Source organism: Staurois parvus, unplaced genomic scaffold, assembly GCF_062004578.1.
Source record: "Staurois parvus isolate SC_StPar_1 unplaced genomic scaffold, SC_StPar_1.0 ptg000018l, whole genome shotgun sequence".
NCBI classification, from domain to species: Eukaryota; Metazoa; Chordata; class Amphibia; order Anura; family Ranidae; genus Staurois; species Staurois parvus.
Window position 1 is genome coordinate 25,045,682 of NW_028317814.1, and position 26,963 is coordinate 25,072,644.

General features: G+C 42.7%; 1 protein-coding gene across 2 annotated transcripts in view; it reads left to right on the forward strand.

Annotated features, from left to right (window-relative positions):
- Positions 1-26,963, forward strand: part of TFAP4 (transcription factor AP-4) — a 42,767-nt gene that overhangs the window by 14,144 nt on the left and 1,660 nt on the right. The window contains exons 2-6 of one of the 2 annotated variants that reach the window (XM_089684328.1): positions 10,745-10,910; positions 17,732-17,830; positions 20,568-20,738; positions 24,053-24,193; positions 24,525-24,689. In XM_089684328.1, coding sequence (XP_089540454.1) covers positions 10,745-10,910; positions 17,732-17,830; positions 20,568-20,738; positions 24,053-24,193; positions 24,525-24,689 — 742 coding nt within the window. The remainder of the gene's footprint in view (positions 1-10,744; positions 10,911-17,731; positions 17,831-20,567; positions 20,739-24,052; positions 24,194-24,524; positions 24,690-26,963) is intronic. The other variant, XM_089684337.1, reaches the window with a different exon arrangement.

The following is a 26,963-nucleotide window of genomic DNA, read 5'->3' on the forward strand; positions in this document are numbered from 1 at the left end:
GTTAATGGCACCCGCGCACATCTAGCAAGGGCAGTGCGTTCACATGGGGGAAGCGATTATGGAACGTGCCTTTCCTGTACCGCTTTCTAGTGGGATCCCGCCCTAAGTCTAGATGCCGAGGGCCTACTCCAGTTTCCTCCCACACTCCAAAGACATGCTGGTAGGTGAATTGGATCCTGTCTAAATTGGCCCTAGTATGTGTATGTATGAATGTGAATTAGGGACCTTAGATTCTACACCCCTTGAGGGTTAGGGACTGATGTGAATGTACAATATATGTGTAAAGCACTGTGTAAATTGGCGGCGCTATAGAAGTACCTGAAATAAATAAATAGCTGAGGGCAGGATAGGCTTCCCTGAAGAGAGGTTTTCAGAGATCGCCTAAAAGTGAGCAGAGTAGGCGATAGTCTGATAAATTGGGGTAGAGAGTTCCAGAGGATGGGGGCAGCTCTGGAGAAGTCCTGGAAAAGAGCATGGGAGGAGGAGACAAGGGAGCTAGTAAGCTCCAAGGAACAGGGCCCTCCTAACCCTCTTGTATTGAACTGTATTGGTGCTGTATTGTCTCCCGTTATATTGTAAAGTGCTGAGCAAACTGTTGGCGCTATATAAATCCTGTATAATAATAATAATATATAAATCCTGTATAATAATAATAATATATAAATCCTGTATAATAATAATAATATATAAATCCTGTATAATAATAATAACCTCACGAGTGACCAAATTCTGCTGGTTGAGTGAACTCGTAGTTTGTAGATTGCGTTGTTTACGGCAAATATCTTTGATATGGACAGCACAGTGGCTAAATGGTTAACACTTCTGCCTGGCAGTACTAGGGTTGTTGGTTCGAATCCCAACCACGGCACCACCTGCCTGGAGTTTGCATGTTCTCCCTGTGCCTGCGTTGGTGTCCTCTGGGTACTCCGGTTTCCTCCCACACTCCAAAGACATGCTGGTAGGTGAATTGGATCCTGTCTAAATTGGCCCTAGTATGTGTATGTATGAATGTAAGTTAGGGACCTTAGATTGTACGCCCCTTGAGGGTTAGGGACTGATGTACAATATATATGTAAAGCTCTGTGTAAATTGACGGCGCAATATAAGTACCTGAAATAAAGAAATAATTAGCTGAGGGCAGGAAAGGCTTCCCTGAAGAGAGGCTTTCAGAGATCGCCTAAAAGTGAGCTGAGTAGGCGATAGTCTGATAAATTGGGGTAGAGAGTTCCAGAGGATGGGGGCAGCTCTGGAGAAGTCCTGGAGACGAGCATGGGAGGAGGAGACAAGGGAAGCTAGTAAGCTCCTAGGAGCAGGGTCCTCCTAACCCTCTTGTATTGAACTGTATTGTTGCTGTATTGTCTCCCGTTATATTGTTAAGCGCTGAGCAAACTGTTGGCGCTATATAAATCCTGTATAATAATAATAATATATAAATCCTGTATAATAATAATATATAAATCCTGTATAATAATAATAATATATAAATCCTGTATAATAATAATATATAATTCCTGTATAATAATATATAAATCCTGTATAATAATAATAATATATAAATCCTGTATAATAATAATAATATATAAATCCTGTATAATAATATATAAATCCTGTATAATAATATATAAATCCTGTACACCACATGTATGACCAGCTTAGAAGAGATGGTGGTGGCTCTTGGCTTTGCTGTATGGATCACAAACGTGTCTGGACACCATTACAAATCTCCTTTGGCAGATAAGACAGTTCATGTATGAATGGTTCAGCTGTAAATTTGGATGTTGTGAATAATTAAGCAGCTCTAATAATAGACACTGGAGTAGATCATCCCAAGACTGTACAAACAGGTTAACAATGTGTATTGGTCAATGAATAAAAATAGAAAAGCCACAAGAGATAAGCTGATTAGGAGGACTCATGTGTGGACTTCTTTAATTTGCATTTTTTGGCTGCAAAGGAAGCAGTCTTCACAGCGGGGGTTTGTCAGGTATAACTATTCCCAGCAGTTGTCTTAATTGCCCTAAAGAGGTAATTAAGGAAACTGCTTTCCTAAAAGAGACCTCTGTCATGGGGGAAGAGGGGAAACAGTTGCAGGGATGAAGTGCAATTAGCCGTATTTCTGCATACCTACAGCAGCCTCTCAAGCTTTCTGTTTTAACAAAGAAGAATGACGGCAGAAAAAACACCAAGTGCTCTATGGGGTCTGCTCCATATTCAGAAATGTATTTTGTATTATTTAGGGATGCACTGAAAGTTCGGTGGCCGAAATGTATCCGGGCTTTTTTTAATTTCGTAAAACGGCTGAAAACACCCTTTTCGGCCGTTGGCCGAAATGGAAAAAAAGCACCGACACAGGTGACGAAAAACGTTGCCCGCCCGCTGACGCCACCAGCCGCCGCTCGGTAGTTCTCAGCCTTACCTGAGAAACCATCGATCTCGGCGCTGGGCGTAGAGATGAGTAAAGGAAAGTGGCCGCCACTTATCTCTATCCCCTTGGAGGATCGGAGCGATGTCACTTCCCGTTTCGGCCATTTTTTTTTTCTTCAAAGCACTAGATCAATGCTTTTTTTTTTTTTTTTTTTTTTTTTTTTTTTTTTTTTTTTTGATCCAATGCTTTACATTGCAGAGGAGAGATGTGGGGTTTTATTATAACAAAAAATGGTTATTGGGTAATTTCATACTTGAGCGCAGGATTATATTTCAATTTTAATTGTGGGGTCTTATTGACCCCATATCTCTCCATAGAGAGGACCTGTCACTAATTATTTCTATCACAAGGGATGAATGCATTTCTTGTGATAAGAATAAAAGTGATTAGAAACGTTTTTAAAGAGACAGTGCAAAATAAATAAATAATAATTTATGCCCACATATGTAAATGGTGTTCAAACCACACACGTGAGGTATCGCCACGAACGTCGGAGCAAGAGCAATAATTCTCGCACTAGACCTCCTCTGTAATGTTACACTGCTAACCAGTAGACATTTGTAAAGCGTCACCCATGGAGATTTTTAGGTACCGCAGTTTCACGCCATTCCACGAGCGTGTGCAATTTTAAAGCATGACATGTTGGGTATCTATTTACTCGCTGTAACATCCACTTTCATATTTTACAAAAAAAATGGGGTATATATTGTGGTGTTTTTTTTTTTTGTTTTGTTTTTTATAATCAGTGTATTTTTTTCCCCAAAAATATATATATTAATTTTTAAAAACTGCACAGTTCGGTTTCAGTATTCGGCCAAATGCATTTTGACGTTTCGGTTTATGCACCAGAATTTTCATTTTGGTGCACCACTAGTATTATTTATTTATTTTTTTTGAGTATAGATCTAGGTTTGTCCCAACCATGTTTGAATCCAATTACTGTTGACTGATTTACTACATCTGCTGGAAGCCTATTCCAAGCATCAACTATTCTTTCGATAAAATAATTCTTTCTAGGATTCACTTTGAACCTTCTTCTTGCTAGTTTAATGTCCCCATGTTCTTAAAGTGGTTGTAAACCTCAGACGTGAAATACAAACAAAGCATACCCCTCTATAGTGTGTACTTTTCTCAATTACACTGTCATTTTTAAAATAAAAAAACAATGGATAACCCTCGCTAATGTGACAAATTATAAACTCAAATGACTAATGCTGCTGCTCACAAGGTAAAAGACCCATCACACATAAGTATAATCACAGCGTTGTGATATTGATTATATTTAGGTGTCATTTTTGTCTGCTGTCTCTTTCCTCCGCTTTCATAATTTTTCACTCCTGACAAGTTTTCCTGACACCAAGAGGAAAATGGTGACAGGAGGGACCTCCAGCAGATTGACAGCCTCAGCTCTGTTCCTGTGAGCTGTGTGGAGGGGAGGTGTGTCTCGTCGCTCCAATCATTTCTCAGAACTGTCCTCACTGAGCACTGCAGTGTGTAATTTCAGCTCCCCCTTTTTTTCTGAACTCTCAGACAACCTGTTTAAATACAGCACTTTGGCTGTAGAGAATAGAAGACGGCAGACAGAAAGGTACAACATATATAGGAGGATTTGTTTCATCTCTGTATCAGCTGAGGCCAGTCACTTCACTGGGTATATGTAAGAGTTTACAACCACCTTAAACTTGGCTCCATATTCTTATCGCCAATCATCAGGCCGTTCTGCTGGGCTAACCTTTGGCACTATCAAAATGTTTGCCCATCCATTCTACATCCTGCACATTCCTGTTGGCCATTGAGGCTGCCCATCATTATGATGGGTCAATAGGAATGTAAGGGGGCTTGTGTGCTAAAGCAGTTTATGTGTGGGATATGTTCTGCAGGTGGTACCTGGGCCTGGAATGTATATATATATATTGAATCTGCATGCTTTATATAGTGCTTGGCCGATACTACAACAACCATTTTGTTGGAGAGACGAATTATTTCCTGGCAAAAGTTGGCATTGCCTGCTTTGAAGGCATGGAGTGGCCATTACTCCAGTACAGTGGCCAGTAGGTTGTGGTGTCTGTCTGTGGGAGTCCACAGCAAAGAATGGAATACTGGTTAAGAATAGTTAAGACCACAGAATCCCAACAGAAAGCACTGACCTAAACACTGACTGGTATTTAGGAAAGACTGCCTTAGGATATAACTGCTGTCCTGTATACATGATCCTTCTAAAAGTGGAAGAATGTTAAACATTGATGTCCTGTACTGTTAATGGAGACACATTCCTTCATCTGGACCAAATTCCTGGTCACTTACTAAAGGTGCCCTTAAATATCAGTAAACAGAAGAGGAACAGCATGGGTCACTTGTTAGTGGATTGGGGTGCTATTTAAAACGAATTGCACTGCAGTACATGCTTTGCTGTGTTTGCCGTAACGCATGGTAAAACTCATGTATTATCTGCCTTAGTGCAATGCAGCAATCTGAATTTTGAATTTTTCTTTTCTTAGTTTTTTTGTTTATGCCACCTGAACTCTTTGTTCCTCACAATATCTGACCAGATCAGGGGTGGACTGACAACTCATGGGGCTCCCGGGCAATAGGGGATCATGGGGCCCCTGTGTCCTTGCCCAAACTCAAAAAAGCCTATGAAAAAGGTACCAGGGGCATCTCATGGGGCCCCCTAATGACCCCGGGCCCTCGGGCAGTGCCCGAGTTTCCAAATGGTAAATCCACCCCTGGATCAGATACTTACCCTGGTGCAGCATGCGAAATTAAAAAAAATAAATCTGCAAATCTGGCAGTTCAGGTAGCTTTTTCATGTCTAGTTATGACAGTTGTCATGTGTTCTGCTTTCTGTAGGACAGGCCCCCTAATTTGGAAATTGCCCCATGATCCTCATGCTTCGTGGAACTTTGAGTTAGGCAAGCGATTTTTTTTTATTGGGATGTTGGAAGTATCCTCCCAAATTTTCAAGGACTATACCAACTATGGTATGAATGCTAAAGCTGTTTGAGTTGTAGGATGAAGGGATCAGTTGGGACTGATTTCCAGTTGGCTCTCAGGAGTAGAGATGAGCACAGGTGAGCTCAGATGCTGTCCTGAATCCACCCGGGAAGCTGTCACCTGTAATGGACCAGTCATCTGCGGACAAGGCATTCCACACCCTGCAGCCATGCGTATACTTGCCCCTTGTACATGTGCAGCTGCAGGCTGAGGAATGCCCATTACAGGCAACAAATTCCTGCTGGGCTTGGCCATGTGGGTTCAGAAGAGCATCTAAATACGTCCAGGCTCATCTTTATTCAGGCGCTCCTATTCACCTAATGTGGGAATTTGCCCAATCCTAGTGTGCATGTTTCTGTAACTTTTGTTTTACAAAAATATTTTGTCCATATAATGAATTCTTGGATGTCTGAAGGTTACGTTTTCTCAGCCAGGGTTCCAGGGAATCCTAGGGTTCTTCCAGGGGTGGCTAGAGATTCCATGAGCCGTGGCCAACTGACCTCCCATCTGATGGTGCCTGCATAGTTCCCGGTCCAACACCAGTTGGCAGAGTCAGCAGCATGATTGCAAGGGTGTCATTCTGGCCACCTTGTAAGGTGGATATCTTTCTACTTATCACCTCCAATGTAAGGGGCAGTTTCCCAATGACCCTCAATGCACTAATCTTACCTGGGGCTTTCTGAGACCTGAAAATATATTTCAAGGGTTCCTCTGAAGTGAAAAGGTTGAGAAAGGCTGCATTAACCTATCATTTCTTCCGAAATTAAGGACCTCTCCAAAGAACGGGGCACAAAATGGATGCCTGAAGCCATTTTGTTCTTTCTACAGACATGTCTTGTGCACATTTGATAACTGAGGTATTAAAAACTTTTTTTCCCTACTGAGCCAAATACCAGATTAACAAAGTCCTTTTATTGTCCATAAAATTAAGATAACATTTCTCCACTGTCCCATTGCTGCATGAAGTGTCTTATTGCTATGCTCTGTCCTCTTGTTAATCACGTCCTGTGACTAATCCCTTCTTTCGGGAGGGGAAAAGATTTTGGTGGGGGCAGGAAGCTGGAGTTCCCTCATTCAACCCTGAGGGGGTCAGCTGCCTTCATTCTCCCCCTGTACTGTCATCTGGAAATTATTACGGAGGCCTGAGGGCAGACAGGAGGGGATGAAAGGGGGGTCCTTGGTTCCGGTTTCCATCCTTTCCTGAGAGGGCCCACACACAGAGGCACCTAATAGGTCATATTATGCTGGCCGATGTACAACCAACACCCACCTTAACCCTTTCAGTGCTGTGCATCTGCAGCAAAGGACGTGTACTGCGTATTCATTTATTTGGCCTTGTTAGTGTACATACTTTAGAAGTAGGCCTACCATATCAAAGCATCTGTGTTGGCATTAAGGATCCTGATTCCTGAATATCATTTTCTAAGGTAGGACAGTTGGACTTTGGTTGCTATAGGCAGCACCAGCATCACTTGCTTCAAGCACCTTGATAAGAGACTTCCAGTACAAACTGCACCAGTCCCCAGCAAGAAATCAGGAATCACATGATAATATCACTAGCCTAAGATAAAGTGACCCTGGGGATATGGGGATACAATCTGAGCCTGTTGATGTATGGAAGACATAAGGTGTTTGCTGTCACCTACGCTTCTGTCCACCACTGCCAAGATCTGCTTCTGGTACTCCCGAAATTCCTATGCAAGTTTGAACCTGAGAAAGTTGAAACTTTCCCAACCCCCCTGCGATGGCGTACAGGCACTGAACATTGCACGATGGGACATAAGAAGTTCCCCAATACCTAGAAGTACCAGAAGGTTGAGGGCACTCTAATGGGAGGGGGGAGGGTTAGGTAGAAATGAGAGCAGATTTGCTAGTCAGTGGTAGGCTTTTTTTTTTTCTTTTCTTTACAAGTTTTCTTCAAAAAGACCCTAATGCCAGGTGGGGGATGTTAATCCATCAGTGCCTTGTAAAAGGTTTATTCTTATCTGTCTGGCAGGGGGTGTGTAGGAACTTTGCTCGAAGCTTCTGAGCTCCAGCGTATTCCTTGCTGGATCCAGTGCTTCCCACCTACGTCATTACTAAATTAAAGTTGGCCATACATCAGTAGAATTTCTTTTGAACAATTGTACAGAAAGTCTGAAAAATTGTTCCTCAGAGCATTCTATCTTGCCATCATTGAGTCAACTAATTTGAAAGCCCTCAAAATTTCTGTCCAGACCTGCTATTTGAATGGAGTCCTTGGTGTATTAACCAGGTTTCATTACAATATGTACGATTTTTCCCGAACGAAAACCACATTCGCACTTCGTTGTTCGTTTAAGAAGTTTTCCATCCTGCTCCTTTAAATTCTCTCATCACTATGATTGAAATTGAACATTAATTTGACCCCACTAGCTACTGGAAAATCAAAAGAATGTTCAAAAATGAACATTTTGAACAAATTTCTACTAGTGTAGGGCAGCTTAAGAGAGCAAACTTTCAACACCCCAACTGCTGGAAAGGTAATATACCCCTTATGGGGCGCTGACTTTCAACTTTGTATGCTTAAGGTGAATTTGATTCTGGCTTTTTCAATACTACCGTAAAGTGCTTGTGTTGAATATACAGAAACTCATAGCAAACACGCAGGTACATTTTAGCAATTTCCAGCTAGTGTAAGGGCTTATGCAGATGGGAATCTGACTTAGTTTTCTGAGATACTTGGATTTGTTTTTTAGTTGCTTAGAAAGTTACTACTTTCAAAAGCTTGATAATCATAGGTGACTTTATAAAAATGCAGTGAGGAGCTGGTCAGTCCTTTTCCAGTAGGATAATGGAGGATCCAAGTTCTTCCAACTCAGGACTTTGGCTTTTTTTGTGCAGACGTTCTGATGGCTTTGGTCTGATACCTGCACCAAAACCAATAGACAAATGGAAACCTTTGCAGAAATGAATTGCACCGCAGTGGTATTCTGTACAATCTGGATGACCTCCATCCTTAAATTTTAAATAATTGCACTCTTCCAAGTTCTATGGATAAAATCAGCAGGAGAGGCTGGACGATGCCAGCATTTAGAAGACATATAAAAACACCAAAAATGCAGCGCTTGAGCATGTAGTGAGAAGAAATTAGCGTATGCACATCCGGATTAAAAGAAATACATTAAAGGTATAACATGCACCAACTTAAACGCACAAATTAATGCAAACAATGGACGGGTAAGTATTAATGATTCATCCGACCAAAACAAAGTGCATATAGTGATAGGGATGTTAGAGTCATTAGAAGTGCATCCGTGTATCAATCAAATTCGTGACTTCCGTGATAGGAGAATAGCTGCAAAACGCACTAACCAGATAGCGCAGGAAAAAGCGCATTGGAGTATAATGACCTACTCCCGGTCACAGCCCAAAGATCATCAGCGAAGGGACCTCAGGAACAACTTTGCATCAATCATGCCGTCTCCTACCACCAGGGGGGGGGTACGCCTCCTTACAGTTACACGAATTTGCCTTATATCATCTTTCGCCAGGGGTGGTGTGCTTTCGTATCAGGAGATCACCTTAGGGACTCAGCAATAAGACCCAAAAGAGAGAAATCTTGATAGTGTAGTAATTTTTATTCAAAAGGTTGCTAAAGAACAAGTAGCACACTTACATAATGATATCCAGAAAAGCTGATTAACAGAATCCAAAAAGATGGCCGACAGTCAGATGCATGGACCATGTGGGTAACAAGTAGTATGAGAGGTATCCTTATCCCAGGGATGATATAAGGCAAATTCGTGTAACTGTAAGGAGGCGTACCCCCCCCCTGGTGGTAGGAGACGGCATGATTGATGCAAAGTTGTTCCTGAGGTCCCTTCGCTGATGATCTTTGGGCTGTGACCGGGAGTAGGTCATTATACTCCAATGCGCTTTTTCCTGCGCTATCTGGTTAGTGCGTTTTGCAGCTATTCTCCTATCACGGAAGTCACGAATTTGATTGATACACGGATGCACTTCTAATGACTCTAACATCCCTATCACTATATGCACTTTGTTTTGGTCGGATGAATCATTAATACTTACCCGTCCATTGTTTGCATTAATTTGTGCGTTTAAGTTGGTGCATGTTATACCTTTAATGTATTTCTTTTAATCCGGATGTGCATACGCTAATTTCTTCTCACTACATGCTCAAGCGCTGCATTTTTGGTGTTTTTATTTGTCTATGAGGAGGTTATACGAGGTTTACCTTCATGCTAGCAGCTTGAATCTTTGAGACCAAGCGCTCGTCTTTTATCCCATTTTACTGTATATTTAGAAGACATAGAATGGTAGATGATGGCTAATCTAGCGGAGGAAGGAAGTAGCTAAAACGGTTTCTTACATAGACCGTGGGTGGATGGAGGTATAATCTTACCTATCAAACATATCATCGTCCAGATCAGAAACATCCTTCAATCACTTTACATTTCAGTAGGGGGAGGGGGAATAATTTTCATATGTTGAGGTATCCCAAGGGAGGCATCCCCTAACAATATTTCAAGTTTTAAAAATTGAGTCTCCAAGGTGAGAAAGCCCAATTGGGACTCAAAGGCATGGCAGAGCTGTAGGTACTAAAAGAAATTAAGGGTGTCAGATTGAACAAAATCACCTAATGTACTAAAAGAGAAGTAAAGCCAAAGCTTTTTGGCTGCTCTTCTGTGGATTACAGGAGTGTAGTTTGTTCTGTTGGGTATCTGCTGACATCGCTCAGCCGGTCCAGGCTGGGAAAAGATCCTGACTTCAAAGTCGGGATCCACCATGGAGTCTGGCGCGGCACCTGGCTCAGCCTCTCAGTGAAGGGCTGAGAGCATGATCCAGCCGTTGCCTCCCCCTCCACAGCCTGGTGCTCCAGTGAGCACTGGGGGGGCATGAGCAGACTCCAGTGACTGACAGTCCCTCTGCTCAGAGAGAACTCAGCGATCAGCGGTCATGTGAATACCGAGTTCTCACTCTTAGAGCCGACAGGGGACAGATGTAGCATTGGACTGATGCTGCATCCACTTAGGTAATTACCTTTTGGAGGCCCATAAAGCTTGACCAGGGAGCTCTAAAACAGTATGGTAGAAGTGGTTTGCTCCACAGAGGAATATAAAGGGAGTATGTAGTGCCGTTTGGGTAGAATAATTGTTGAATCTGATACCAGGCCTTGGATGTGGGTTTCAGAGAAGATGTAAGAGTATACGACAACCAACAAACGCTATGGTTCAGATAATACAGAGCCTCATCTGACCCTAAGGATGTTGACTCCAACACGGTAGCAGCATCACTGGCATACTCATCAGCAGCTAACCTTCTTCTTTAACTTTTTTTTTTCAGCCTAGCGAATATCCCATTAACTCCCGAGACACAGCGAGACCAGGAAAGGCGAATACGCCGTGAAATCGCCAACAGCAACGAGCGACGTCGAATGCAAAGTATAAATGCTGGTTTCCAGTCTCTGAAAACTCTAATCCCTCATACAGATGGGGAGAAACTAAGCAAGGTCAGTAGACGGGTCATTATCAGGGGGTGAACTATATTTGGAAATTCTGTAAATGATGCAATACCTCAGAGATGTGTAGTATGCGCTTTTTCAGTCAGTGGCTGTTAACTCCTGAAGGATATTTTGTGCATTATATGCCCTGTAAGGGGCAATGTATTCATGTTATTTAGATATGGGAGATGACCATTTATATCTGATATGGCTATGTAATAAAAATGATGCAGTTTAAAAAAACTTGCAACCTTTTTGCTGGATTTCCTTACTGGCTGCTTTCCAGTGAGACAGTAGAAATTAAGTCAGTACTAGTTGTTGTTATTATTTCTCTTCAGGACACAGCAGATCTTCATGAGGGATAGATTTGATGACCCCATCTGCAGGAGACATCCATCATGAAGATCTGCTGTGTCCTTCAATGGTTTTACAGTGAGTGCAAAAATCCCATTTTCTCTTCTGTTCATCGAAGGACATAGCAGATCTTCATGACAGATGTCTCCTGCGGGTGGCAACATCAAACCTATCTGTCATGAAGATCTGCTGTGTCCTTCAGTGATCGCAGGGAAAAGGATTTTATGGTGAGAACAGAAATCACTTATTTAAAATGATGTAATGGTTCTTAACCCCCCTGGCGGTATTCCCGAGTGTAGCCGGGGTTAATTATTAGTACCAAAAGCGGTAACCCCGAGCTACACTTGGGAATACCCTGCAGCGTTGCTCCGGGATCTCTGTTTCACTTACCTTTTCCTTCACTCCCGCGATGTGTCCCCTGCAGCGTCCCCGGCCATCTCCTCCGGCCGATGCCGGCATCCATCTTCTGGGTTGTGGTTTTTGCGAGTGTCGGGATGTACGGAACGTACAGGGGCCGGAACTGGCGGGAAATATAAAAATTTTAAAAAGTGACATTCAGGAAATACACTAAAATCACATAGTATAACATTACGGTATCAAACCATTTCACATACATTTTGTCCCTAGTGCTTTGCCCTGTGCCCTGCCTGCATTTTTACTGTTCTTTCTGCCTGGAAACTGAGAAATGTCCATGGTGTCCAAAAAGCGTCCCTTTACGTCAAAAGTGGTTTTAGACCAGCTAGAGAACAACGATAGTAAATCAGAACCACTTGCAGAATTGAGTGATAATGATTCCTGGGGGGAAATTCATCATCAGACACTGAAAACAATTTTGCGACTAAGCTCACTGATGTGCGAACTTGGCGCTCTATTTCAAATTTCAGTGTTTTTGGTTTGGTTATATTATTGAGTTAAATTTATTATATTATTTTTTATGATTTTTATATTATAATTTATGATTTTGTGTTTCAAATTTTATTATACCCGGGATGTTTACTAGACTCTTGTTCGGACAGATTTCAGTGAGTTATTCCTAAAAATTACAGGCCTGCAATAAAAAACAACATATTTCCATGCAGAAAAATGTACCACTTTGAGTTCAGAAATATTGACATAATCAGACTGCTAGGGAGGTTACATAGACCTGATCTGCTGAAAGGTAGTGCTTTAAAATGAGGAGCTGTTTAACCAGTTCAGCTCTGGACGTACTACATACGTCCAAAGAGTAAACCTTTGCGGGTCTTGTTTAGCTGGCTCCCGGCTTGAAAGTGAAAGTGATGCGGCAGCTCCATAGCTGGCGATCACTTTCACAGAGCCAGCATTAGACCCCTAATGACTCCTTAAAGAGTACCTGTCACCTGCCCAATGCTATCACATAGTGATGGCAATCAAGTAAAAATAAAGAAAAGAAAAAAGTAAAAAAAAAAATAAAATTATAATAAAATACATGAAAAAAATTGCCCCATTACTTTATATATATATATATATATATATATATATATAGTATAAAATATATGAAAACCCCTGTTGTCCCGCACACATGCACAAAGCCCAGGGCGTGCACATATATGTAATCTGCGGCCACACCACACGTGCAACATAGTGCCACAAATGTCAGAGCGAGAACAATAATTCTAGAGTGAGAACAATAATTCTAGCACAACAGCTCCTAGTTAATTTTAAACTGCTGAGCTGTAAATGCTTTTAAACTGTCACCTGTGGTGATTTTTGGACACCGTAGTTTTTGGCGATTTTACGGGCGCGCACAGTTTTAAGACATGCAATGTTTGGTATCTGTTTTACTTGATGCAACCTCATCTTTTATGTTTTAACCAAAAATGGGTATTCTTTTGTGTGATTTTGCACTAAAATTATTTGTATGTTTTTCCTGAACATTTGCATTTTAATAAAGAGTTGCACAAATATCATGACATAATAATTTGCAACTGTCACCTTTTTATTCTACATGGCCTCCTGCTTTCAGAAAATATGTAATGTTCTGGGGGTTTAAGTAATTGCCAAAAATTAAGATTTTTACATGTCTGGGAAAAATAAAAAAAAATTGCTCTGGAGCTGAACTGGGTAAATCACTAAATACAACCAGTGTTTGCTTTTTTTTAATTTTCTTGAAATGGAAGTAAGTCTAAAGCTAAACTCCTAAATCTAAAAACCCTTCTTTTCAGTGGGGCTGCACCAGCACTGCAAGGATTAACTGCTTGCTTTTCAGGAGACAGAAAATCAGTTTTTCTTACCTGCTTGCCTGGCACAGACAGGGCTCCCCCATGCTTCAGCGGTGGACTGTTCCTCAGTATTATGTCCAGTGTAGAGCTATGGTCCCTGCAACGGTCTTTTCGATGTCAGAGGACCTTAGCCCCCCAGACTATAGGGGAGAAGCGGCTATAAAGATCGTTCTAGCAGGACAAAATAGCCTGTAGGAGCAGAGGTTCAGGTGAAATAAGTGTTTTGCCTTTACAAGAGGAATAAATGAGCAGTTAATCCCCCTAGGATATTTAGGTTTCTTGAAGTTTAGCTTTAATATGCAGACCAGGAACTGACATCCTGAAAAATGTTATCTGTCCCCACCTCCTTTTACATTGAATAGAAGGATCCAGTTGCATCAAGGGAGATTTTTTTTATACCTTACCTTTTTAGTCATTTTAATTTTGCTATTTTTATAAGGTAATAACTTAATTTTCAAAGGCATTTGGTGCATAGAAAGTGATTAAATATCTATTGTTGCTATTGAGAAATATATTTAACCCATTGACGCCAACACAAATATGCAGCCTCACAGAACTGGGCTTTTTTCTGTGGTGTTGCATATTTGCGTACCTGTCTTTGTGCTCGGGGCGCACCTCTCAGTGCGCTCCCAGCACCGAGACCGCGGTGTCACTGAGAACCCCGGGTCCCGTTCTAACGATCGGGAATGGGGACTCACGATTCCGGGTCACGTGATCGCTGTAATAGCCTCTGATTGGCTATCACAGTGATCAGTCACTGTGCAGCCCGCCCCCTTGTTTTTTCTCTCTCTATGAATGGAGAAGAGAGATACATTGTATCTCTCTAACTCCTGGCATAGAGAGAAAAAAATGTTTGTTAAAAAAAAAAAAAGATAAATAAATATGAAAAAATAAAGAAAAATACCTAGATCAAGGTTTGATCTAGTTCAGTGCCAGGGTTAGTGTTTGGGTCAAGGTCAAAGGTGAGGTTTAAAAAAAAACCTGTCAGTTAGTGTTAATGTCAGTGTGTTTTAGGTAAAAAAAAAAAAAAGACAAAAACAAAATGCGCACTATTGTTTCTGGGCTGTACTACGGGTACAATCCACAACATACACATATATGGTATCGCTGCGATCGTCCAGAGCTGGAGAATTTATTTTGGGTTGCTCTTTGGTGGTAGGTTATGACCTTAACAAGAAACGCACAGATAAATTTAAAAAAATGATTTTTTTTTTTACTATTTTAGGCCAGTTTTCCTTTGATAATAAAAAAATTAGGAGCTATCCATTACCATTTACCACCAAATGAAAGCCCAATTTCTCCTGAAAAAATCAAGGTATAATCCACCTGGATGTACAAAGTAGTTGTGATGATATGTACGGTTTTACTATCACATGTCAACGTTGCAGAATTGTGCTTAGGCATTTAGATTTGTTTTACCTTTAGGCGTGAAGGGTTAAATGAGAGTTTTTGTGCCCAGTGTTCAGCTTTAAAGAAAACCATTCTTAAACAAAATATTGGTACTGTTGTTAACCATTGAAAATGCTACTTGCCTAACTTTTATGCTGAACCTTCAGTTTAAATACTTTGTGAATCACTTGACGAAACAAGAAAGCATGTAAATAAAATCAGTAGTTCTTATTTGTTTACTCAGAGTATTGGGTCCCTTGCACACCTGCGCATTGCGCTAACGCACAGTCAGATGTGCCTTTTACTGCGTCTTAACATAATGAAAGCCACTTTGTGCAATAGCTAATGGTGGACCTGTGAACAAACGAAACCAGCGCTCAAATCTTCATGCAGACTAAGATAACTGAAACTGTCATTCGTAGAGGTGCAGCCCTTAAGGATCGGGAAATCTTGATACTGGTGAACAAAAGCAAAACAGGGCGCACTCTCTTCGTGCATTAACGTAGTAAACCAAGAATTTAATATAAAGCTTACTCACACACCAAAGGGTAAAAAAAACAGACAAAAAGAGTCTATAATTACAGTCCAAAGTGACGATAGACCCTTAGTGAGGCAAGCTAACACATTTCGGGAGACAAACTCCCTTCATCAGAGCTTTGCTTTGTGAGTACACATTTTTATGCTTTATATTAAATTCTTGGTTTACTATGTTAATGCACGAAGAGAGTGCGCCCTGTTTTTCTTTTGTTCACTGGTGGACCTGTGCTACATGCTGCGTTGCGGTGTGTTGTGTTACAAAAAAAAAAATGATGCTGCCCTAATTAATGTACAACACAGTGGGGGAGATTTACTAAAACTGGTGCACACAGAATCTGATGTAGCTGTGTGCAGTAACCAATCAGCTTCCAGGTTTTATTGTCAAAGGTTAACTGAACAATCTGAAGTTAGAAGCTGATTGGTTACTGCACACAGCTGCACCAGATTCTATGTGCGCCAGTTTATACAGTGGGGATCGAAAGTTTGGGCACCCCATCTAAAAATTTGTATTAATGTGCATAAAGAAGCCAAGGAAAGATGGAAAAATCTCCAAAAGGCATCAAATTACAGATTAGACATTCTTATAATATGTCAACAAAAGTTAGATTTTATTTCCATCATTTACACTTTCAAAATAACAGAAAACAAAAAAATGGCGTCTGCAAAAGTTTGGGCACCCTGCAGAGTTAATATCTTGTACTACCCCCTTTGGCAAATATCACAGCTTGTAAACGCTTTTTGTAGCCAGCCAAGAGTCTTTCAATTCTTGTTTGAGGTATCTTTGCCCATTCTTCCTTACAAAAGTCTTCCAGTTCTTTGAGATTTCTGGGCTGTCTGTCACACACTGCTCTTTTAAGGTCTATCCATAGATTTTCAATTATGTTGCGGTCAGGAGATTGTGAAGACCATGGCAAAACCTTCAGTTTACGCCTCTTGATGTAATCCCCCGTGGATTTCGAGGTGTGTTTAGGATCATTATCCATTTGTAGAAGCCATCCTCTCTTTAACTTCAGCTTTTTCACAGATGGCCTCAAGTTACCATCCAAAATTTGCTGAAATTTTATTGGATCCATTTTTCCTTCTACTTGTGAGATGTTCCCTGTGCCACTGGCTGCAACACAACCCCAAAGCATGATTGATCCAACCCCATGCTTAACAGTTGGACAGAGGTTCTTTTTTTCAACCCCTGCCCGCCACTGCCTCCCAGCCCTTTCCGCACTTTTAAATGCCGGGAGGTGGGCATTTGGGTCTGCTGTGATTGGCTGTCACAGCGGTCACATGATCGGAAAGCTCCCGATCGCTGGTATGCGTCGGGAGCTTTCCGGTCCCCGCTGGTGTCCGTGCTGGGAGTGCACAGTGCACACACTCTCAGCACAGAGAGTTGTTTACATAGGGCTGCATATATGCAGCCTCTCGGTATTAAAGTCCACTCGCCGAGAGGCTGCATATGTGTCACATCGGCGGGAAGACGTTAAAGTTGATCTCCAGGCACAATGAAATCACTTGAGTTGTACTGGACCATGCCAAAGAAGCCTGCACTACTTTCCAAGGGTCTCTTCCATCTCTTCGTAGGTATTAGCCTCTTCTTTGTTATAGAAAGAGGACTGTCTCTTAGCACTTCTGTCTATATAACATACCACTAAAGCCCCCATTGAGCATGAGATTGGACCTGCCAATTCTAAATTTAGTCTTTAAATTGCATGCCCACCAAGCGCCCATTCTTATATTGAGATCATTGTTTTGGGTGGGTTCAGGTGCTTTGCACTGTCCATTGCTCTTTTTGCTCTTGTTTTCTCCTTTGCACAGCAAAAACGCAATTGCAGGGTTGAATTGCTACTATTGTACTACTGTCCTACTGTCTTTGGTTTACCCAAATCAACGGGAATAGACCTCCTTACAAATAGTGTCACAACACTGGGCACTGAAGTTATTATGAAAGCTCACTTGGTCTTTGACTAGTAACATAGTGCTGCCAGGAACGACGGGATGCAGAAACGACGGGATGCAGGAACAACGGGATGCAGGAGCGACGGGATGCAGGAGCGACGGGATGCAGGAACGACGGGATGCAGGAACGAAGGGATGCAGGCTCCAAGTGCTAAATGATGATTTTGAAAAGGCCCATAGGCCTATTTTAGTGAACGGACGGTGAAATAAGTCAACCTTGAATTCTGCTGTAATATACCTGTAGTGATGTGCAGTTTTGTTGTCTCCTAGGTCGAATCTTCCATCCATCATCCAAAAGCCACTGATGTAACTGTGAGGATATTATATATTTATAATGTCTACTTTTTGTGTGTTCCCACACAGGCAGCCATACTGCAACAGACAGCTGACTATATATTCTCCCTGGAGCAGGAGAAGACCAGGTTGTTGCAGCAAAACACCCAACTGAAAAGGTTCATCCAGGTAATAGAATAATCTCTGAGAGCAATATATGTACTACATCTTGCTACTACACAATTGCTTTTGTTAAGACAAGGTGCATTAAAAAAATATATTCAAGGAGTATATACCAGAATGAAAAAAAAACATACAAATGTGCACATATTAGGTATGCATCTTGACAAATGTACAAGACCTTGTTTTTTAGGTTGTTGCATGGCCCTTGGATCTCAGCGATCAGCAGTGGGAGTAAGAACATTGATTTATGGGACTGTAATGGCAGTGATCTTTAGCAGTCTCTTGTAACCAGTCCCTGACAATGTACTGTAGCATGTCCACAGCCTCTGACCATCTCCTGTATGATGCAGTTTCTTACAGTCATCTGTAGCATTACAAATGATAAAATTAAACTTTGCAAAGAGGCAAATTGACACAGTAGACCATTCATGCATAAATGGTCAATAGCGCTTTAAATAAATTATTTCATCATCCAGTGTAGTAACCAGGGGCAGACTGACAACTCATGGGGCCCCCGGGCAATAGGCGATCATGGGGCCCCTGTGTCCTTGCCCAAACTCAAAAAAGTCTATGAAAAAGGTACCAGGGGCATCTCATGGGGCCCCCTACTGACCCCGGGCCCTCGGGCAGTGCCCGAATTTCCAAATGGTCAGTCCGTGCCTGGTAGTAACCAATCTCCGCAGTAATGCCACCAACAAGTGGGAAGACAAAGAGCATAAGCCTCTTACCAGATGATGTGGACCATACCTTTAAAAATGGTCAGTAGCGCTTTGTCAGCATATTCCTATCAGACAATCAGCAGTGCGGCTCCTCCAACAACACCATTAGTAGCGACAAACAAAAGGGCATCGAATGCAGACTGTAGTGTAGTATATTATAAACTTTTATTGCGGCATAAAGTGTACTTCCACAATACAATTCCTGCTCACCTATTGTATCATAATGCAGACCAGGCTGTTCCAGAATGCTAAACTCCCGCCGGCAAATTGCGTGATGACATCACATGTAGCATTGCATAAACTTAATGTTATATGCATCCCCTTCAAATGATACCAGAACTCCAGTTAAGATCCCTATACCTTGTAAGTTGACTAACAATGGTATACAAAGTTAGTTTAACAATAAGAATAGGACCTGGTTAATATGCAAACAATATTAGGTGTAAATATACCACTTAGGTCTGTTGTGGTTTTGAATATATGGAGTTCTGACTTAAAGCGGAGCTCCACCCAAAAGGGGAAGTTCCTCTTTAAGGACTGATTCCCCGCTCCCCATTAAGGATTGGCACCTTTGGGGGGTGTAGGGGGAGCGGGTACCCGAATTTGACAGGTACCCGCTCCCACTTCAGGTCCGATCGCCTAGGCAATCGGAAACGGAAGGTGTCCTCCCTCCCTCCCTGTAGTCTTCTGGGACACGTGACAGGTCCCAGAAGACTACAGGACCATTCATGAAGTGCAGCACTACTTGCACATGCGCAGTGGGTACCCGGCTGTGAAGCCGCAAGCTATCACAGCTGGGAGCCCACACTGAAGATGCCGGCCTCCTGGAATACATGTGACAGGTCCCACTAGACTACAGGACCATTCATGAAGCGCAGCGCTACTCGCTCATGCGCAGTGGGTACCCGGCTGTGAAGCCGCAAGCTATCACAGCCAGGTGCCCACACTGCAGATGCTGGCCTCCTGGAATACACATGATTGGTCCCAGAAGACTACAGGACCATTCATGAAGCGCAGCGTTACTCGCTCATGCGCAGTGGGTACCCGGCTGTGAAGCCGCATGCTATCACAGCCGTGTGCCCACAGTGCAGATGCTGGCCTCCTGGAATACACATGATTGGTCCTAGAGCACTACAGGACCATTCATGAAGCGCAGCGCTACTCGCTCATGCACAGTGGGTACCCGGCTGTGAAGCAACAAGCTATCACAGACAGGTGCCCACACTGAAGATGCCGGCCTCCTGGAATACAGGACGGCCAGTGAAATGGGCTGCGAGGGAAACACCACGGGACCGAGGGACAGGTAAGTGGCTGTTTTTTTAAAAGTCAGCAGCTACAGTTTTTGTAGCTGCTGACTTTTATTTTTTGACAGAGTGAGTGGAACTCCGCTTTAAGTAGAAATCCAGGATTAACCTACCTAATCTTAAAAATACTACCCCGTCCCCAAACCCCCACTAACCTACACCTATGCTGACTAACTTATGTAAGATGTATATACTTACCTATTTTCAGGCTGCTCTGGTCTGGTCATGTGATCCAGCTGCTTCATGTCAGCCAGCAGCAGCTGCAGGGGAGGGGAGGGAGCACCGACAATGGATGGGTGGGCCATAGGAAGCCTATAGGTGACATCACCGCTCCCATACATTGCCACATTGCCAGCTGTTGTTGGAGCGCCCTCTTCTTTCCCCTACAGCCAGTGACTGGACTGGAACGGCATGAAAATAGGTAAGTGTACACATATTTGTTACAAAGGCTAGTCAGCACAGGTGTTGGGGGGGGGGGGGGGGGGGGAGCATTTTTAAGATTAGTTTGGCTTATCCAGGAATTCTACTTTAATCCTGCACATCTACAGCTGGGACTGCAGATCTAGCAGATCTTTTTCATCATATAGTGAAAAGAAAAACTGGGGAACAGTAAACCTTACTTGCTAAAATTTGTTTTATATGTTCTGCTGATTTTGCAGTCCACTTGCTGCCCTGCTTCAACAGCAGAATGGTGAGAGTAATGATCTCTGTTTGTGGCAGGAATTCAGTGGCTCCTCTCCCAAGCGGCGGCGGGCAGAAGACAAGGATGAAGGGATCGGCTCTCCAGATATTTGGGAGGAGGAGAAGGCAGACGATCTTCGGAGAGAAATGATTGAATTGAGGCAACAACTAGACAAGGAACGCTCAGTCAGGATGATGCTGGAGGAGCAGGTAACTTTTTATTGCTGGTCGCATGACTAAAGTGCAACTTGGCCTGCACCTATCAATACAAAGCTTCATAAGAGACCTGAAACAATTCTAATCTGCAATCCTTTTTGTTGAATTTGAGGATTCTATTGGCTCATTACTATAATAGGTAGCCTCACTGACGAAGAGTAATTTCAAGTAGTTGGTTTCTCTATCCTAATACCTTAATTAAACTCTTACTCTACCTGTTCTGTCACTGTGGAGACAACTTAAAGGGAAACTATAATGGTCTTGGATGAATTGTACTTTTGTTGGTTTCTTTTGAAGTTTTTAAATTGATTTACATCTGACAAAGAGTGATTTTTCAGGAGTCAGTTTCTCTGTCCTAACAACCAAATTAAATTCTTATACCTGTTTATTCACCATGGAGACAATTTGAGGGCATGGTAAACCATTCCTACCTGCATCTTGTGTTTTTCACCTGCATTGATAGTTTCATGGTGTCATTTGTTGCCCTGTACGCACAGCCTATAGTAGGGTACATCTTCAGATTTCAGTCTCAGTTTGTGTCATACATTGAGTCATGGCACTGTAGAGGTTATTGCATGACCTTAGTCTGTAGTCTAAGAACTGACCCTTCCTACAAAGAAAGAGAATATCCCACAATTTCTGGGTCATTCAATCTAGAGCAGGTGCAGATGAGAGCTACACTGTAATTAGATATGACACAGACACAAGCAGACAGAGCATTCATAGACATACATTCATGCTCACTGATGCAGTGTTTTATCACATTAGCACTCCCACATTTGTGATGCAACACAGGGGGGGTGGTGAGGCATTCATTGGATGATGTGTGATCTGCAGCATGAAGTTGTCCTGTCCCCTTGGCGCATAGGGACCCGCTGGCTGAAGCAAAACATAGAGGAAGCAATCAGCCGTGGCACTACAACCTGCAGTCACTGCATGTGAGCCCATTATTACAAGTTAAAGCAAATAAACAATGCAGGAAATATAACTACACTAATACCTAGTTAGAACAACAAAAACATCTGAAAGTGTATAATGCCCTTAACCTCCTTGGCGGTATGATTCTTTCCGATTTTTTTGTGCTGAAAGCGGTACCATTTTTTTGCATGGAAATATGTAGTTTTTTATTGTAGGCTGTAATTTTTAGGAATAACTCACTGAAATCTGTACGAACAAGAGTCTAGTAAACATCCCGGGTATGATAAAACTTGAAACACGAAATCATAAATTTATAATTTAATAAATAATCATAAAAAATAATAATATAATAATAATAAATTTAATTCAATAGTATAATCAAACCAAAAACACTGAAATTTGAAATACAGAGGCAAATTCGCACATCTCTGAGCAAAGTCCAAAATCGTTTTCAGTGTCTGATGACGAATTTCCCCACGAATCATTATCACTCAATTCTGCAAGTGGTTCTGATTTACTATCGCTGTTCTAAAACCGCTTTTGACGTAAAGGGACGCTTTTTGGACGCCATGGACTTTTCTAAGTTTCCAGGCAGAAAGAACATTCAAAATGCAGGCAGGGCACAGGACAAAGCAGTAGGGACAGAATATATGTGAAATGCATTGAAACAGCAATGACAGCAAAAATTAAATTTTTTAAAAATTTCAAATTTCCTGCCGGTTCCGGCGCCCGTATGTCCCGATGTCACAGGGACCGGAACACGGAAGCCGGATGCCGGCATCGGCCGGAGGAGATGGCCGGGAACGCTGCAGGGGACACATCGCGGGAGCGAAGGACAAGGTAAGTGCTGCAGGGACCCCCTGAGCAATGCCGCATGGTAAGCCCGAGTGTAGCTCGGGGTTACCGCTCTTGGTATTGAAATTTTACCCCGAGCTACACTCGGGAATACCGCTAAGGAGGTTAAAGGGAAACTACAAAGGCAAACATTGGATTTTCTGTTTGTATCTTTTTACTTTTTTATGTTGATTTACATGTCCTTTTTTGAACTATTTATAAACCATATTTGTTTAAAAAAAACTTTTAATACATGACAAAGGATTCCCTTGGGCTCTGTGATCTAGCACAGCAGACTGCCTACTTTGAGACTACCTTTTTCTGACCAGGCCAGCTTCACACCTATACCTATAATAGTGCTAACGTGCAGTAAAGCGCATGTTTTCCTGTGCTTTGATGCAATTCATGTAAGCATTGTGATGCCATTCATTTTGAATGGCACCCCAACCCTTCATGCCAAACACACTCCAATGCTTATGCATTGTAGGGCGGTATACTGCCAGAGTAAAGTCAGTTACGGTTTTGGGTACATTGACAACCCATTCCCATCACCCTGCACTTGGGTGATGCTACACTCCACACTGGTATAAAGGGGCTCGGAAACTTTTACTGAGGCATCTTAGATAGCTCTGACTTTTTCAGTTGTTTATAAAACTGCATTAATAGACTACATCAAAGAAGAAAGCTGAGAATCTTTAAAAAGTGAAAAGTTATCTTAAGCTCAAAAGAAAATGCAAGACATTAAATGCATTATTTTATATGTGCCTAAAATAGTTTAATTTGTTTTTTAAAGTGTTACTAAACCTATGACCTTGCTCTCACTTTATCCAGTCTATATCCACAGAACATGGAAATGCAATTATTTTAGTAAATATAAACTGGTAAATACATTTTCTTATCAGCAGTATATAGAAGTCTTGTGACGTCTATCAGTGTCCAGCTGAGCACTGGTTAAAGCTTGTAGGAGGAGTTTTCATTCTCCTCTGACTGTCCTATGAGGCTGCATAACCCTTGACCCTCTGTCTAAAATGTGCTGCTTGGCCCTGTGCTGATTACATGCACCCTCCTAGCAATACACACCAAACTGAGCATGTGCAGAGTGACTCCTAGAGCTCTGTACTACCAGCAGATGGATTGGGGACATTAGAAGAAGGGGAGGATCACAGAAGACAGGATCAAAAAGTTTTTTTTACAGAATGTGGATGATTAACCCCTTAGGTGCCACAGTGAGTATAACAAGCATGCTTTACTGCATATGCAGACTGATTTTACTGTTGTGGGTTTAGTAACACTTTAATACTGTCCATAAAATTAAAAATACATTTGGTATAAAACCACTAAATTCCCAAACTGTAAGGTGGAGCCTATTATTATGGAGGGAATGTTAGTTAGGGGAGTTTTTGGGATAGACAACCCACACACTTCCTGGTAGCTTTTAAAATTTAGAGACCTTCTGCTTTGATTATAGAGAAGGGTCTATGAGAATTGGTGCTTGTGGGTTATCAACTTCTAATTGGTTAGGTTTGGAGTGATTAATTGATCTGCCTTATTACTAGGTTCGAGCTCTGGAAGCTCATATGTACCCCGAGAAGTTGAAGGCGATAGCTCAGCAAATCCAGCAGGAAGATGAGGGAGGGAAAGCACAGGGACAGCCACAAGAGTCACCGGAGAGGAGTGAGCAGCTCCTTCACTCCCAGGTGAGTCCTCCATTGTTTTTTTCTATCAGTGCCTATTCTAAGTCCAAGCATAGTTGCCCAACTTGCCGTCATTACCAACATGTAGATCAAGGACAAAATAGGTTATGTGCATAATTTGCCCAAACATCAGCTAAAATATAATACAAAGTCGTGTCAGTTTTTTGTCGAAATGTTGATTTGCTTCGTAAAATGTATTTATTGAAACTTCTAACTCCTGCATCCAATAATGCCTCACAATGTGGTGCCTATGTGTGTTATCTGTGTTCCTCTTTAATATTTAATTGCAGCATGCTTGACACTTTTTTTCTTTTTTTTTTTGTTCTTCCTACAGCTCCTGGCACCGCATCTGCCCCTGGCACCTACCCACCACCCCACAGTAATAGTGCCTGCTCCACCACCTCCACCCTCTCACCATGTCAATGTTGTGACTATGGGACATTCCTCTGTAATCAGTTCTGTGTCCACGTCCCGTCAAAACCTGGACACCATTGTGCAGGTAAGTGTAGAAAAAGGAGGGGGGATACAATCTAGTCTTGTAAATAGAAGACGCACAGTACAGTCATTCTCCCTTTTTCACTTAAAGTTCTTTGTTTTTTATCTCCCTCTATTACAAAGCACCCCTGATTTACATATAGCTGCACATTTTTTCGGGAAGTTTGCGAGACTTAATCAGGAAAAGCCTGAGTTTGCATAAGTAACTTGCCCATCAGCTTTCTATTATTATTATTATTATACAGGATTTATATAGCGCCAACAGTTTGTGCAGAGCTTTACAATATAACGGGAGACAATACAGCAACAATACAAGAGGGATAGGAGGGCCCTGCTCCTTGGAGCTTTCAATCTAGGAGGGAGGGGCTAGTGGTACAAAAGGTAGTAACTGTGGGGGATGGACTGGTTGGAAGAGTAGAAAATTCCATTATTAGCTGAGGGTAGGATAGGCTTCCCTGAAGAGATAGGTTTTCAGAGATCGCCTAAAAGTGAGCAGAGTAGGCGATAGTCTGATAAATTGGGGTAGAGAGTTCCAGAGGATGGGGGAAAGCTCTAGAAAAGTCCTGCAGACGGGCATGGGAGCTAGAGAGCAGGAGGTCTTGCGAGGAGTGGAGAGTACGGTTTGGGTGATATTTAGAGACAAGATCATTGATGTAATTTGGGGCCGAGTTATAAATGGCTCTATACGTTGTTTTCTATTGTTTTATAATGTAATCAAATAAATTATTATTATTATACAGTATTTATATAGCGCCAAAGGGTTTGCTCAGCACTGTACAATAGAAAGGGGGACAGAACATGAGACAAGACAGTAACAATACAATACACGAGGGGTTCGAGGGCCCTACTCTTTCAAGCTTACAATCTAGGAGGGAGGGGAAGGTGGTACAGGAGGAAATGGCTGTAGGGGATGGAGTGGTGGGAGGAGTGGAGGAGGTCAGTTGTTAGGTGAGTGTGGGGTGGGCTTCCCTGAAGAGGTTGGTTTTCAGGGTGCGCCTGAAGGTGAGGAGGGTAGGTGACAGTCTGATGTATTGGGGCAGGGAGTTTCAGAGGATGGGGGAAGTCCTGGAGAAGTCCTGCAGTCAGGCGTGGGAGGAGGAGACCAGGGAGCTAGAGAGTAGGAGGTCCTGTGAGGAGCGAAGGGCACGGGTAGGGTGGTATTTGGGTATCGGGTCGGTTAGGTAGTTTGGGGCGGCGTTGTGAATGGCTTTGTATGTCAGAGTTAGCAGTTTGAATTTGATGCGTTGGGCAATCGGGAGCCAGTGAAGGGATTGGCAGAGGGGGGTGGCGGATGTGGAGCGGTTGGTGAGGTGGATGAGTCTCGCCGCTGAGTTTAGGATCGACTGGAGTGGGGATAGCGTTTGTTTGGGTAGGCCAGGGAGAAGGGAGTTGCTGTAGTCCAGGCGTGAGATGATGAGGGAGTGTACGAGTAGTTTAGTAGTGTCTGGGGTGAGGAATGTACGTATCTTGGAGATGTTGCAGAGGTGGAGCCTGCATGACCTTGATAGTAATTGGACATGGGGTTGGAAGGAAAGGTTTGAGTCCTGGGTGACACCCAGGACTTTGGCATGTGGGGTGGGAGTGATGGTGGCGTTGTTAATAGTGATGGAGAGGATGGGAGGGGGGCACAGGCTGGGGGAAGACCAGGAGCTCGGTTTTGGACAGGTTTAATTTGAGGAAATGGGGCGACATCCAGTCTGATATGTCGTTCAGGAGGTGGGCGATGCGGGCGGAGAGAGAGGGAGTGAGGTGGGGGGTGGAGAGGTAAATTTGTGTGAGGTCGGCATAGAGGTGGTAATTGAAGCCATGGGAGTGTATCAGTTTGCCAAGGGAGGAGGTGTAGATGGAGAAGAGAAGGGGTCCGAGGACAGAGCCTTGGGGGACCCCAACAGAGAGGGGGAGAGAGGGGGAGGTGGCAGTGTTATAGGTGACGCTGAAGTAGCGTTGGGATAGGTAGGAGGAGAGCCAGGAGAGAGCAGCATCCCTGATGCCAAGGGAGTGCAGTTTAGTAAGGAGGAGGGGGTGGTTGACTGTGTCGAAGGCCGCGGAGAGGTCAAGGAGTAGGAGGACAGAGTAATGGCCATTAGCTTTGGCGGTTAGCAGGTCATTGGTGATTTTAAGTAGGGCGGTTTCGGTGGAGTGTAGGGGACGGAAGCCAGACTGTAGTGGATCAAGGAGGTTGTTATCAGTGAGGTGGGCGCTTAGGCGATTGTAGGCCAGGCGCTCAAGGAGCTTGGAAGTGAATGGTAGCAGGGAGATGGGTCTAAGGTTGTTTAGG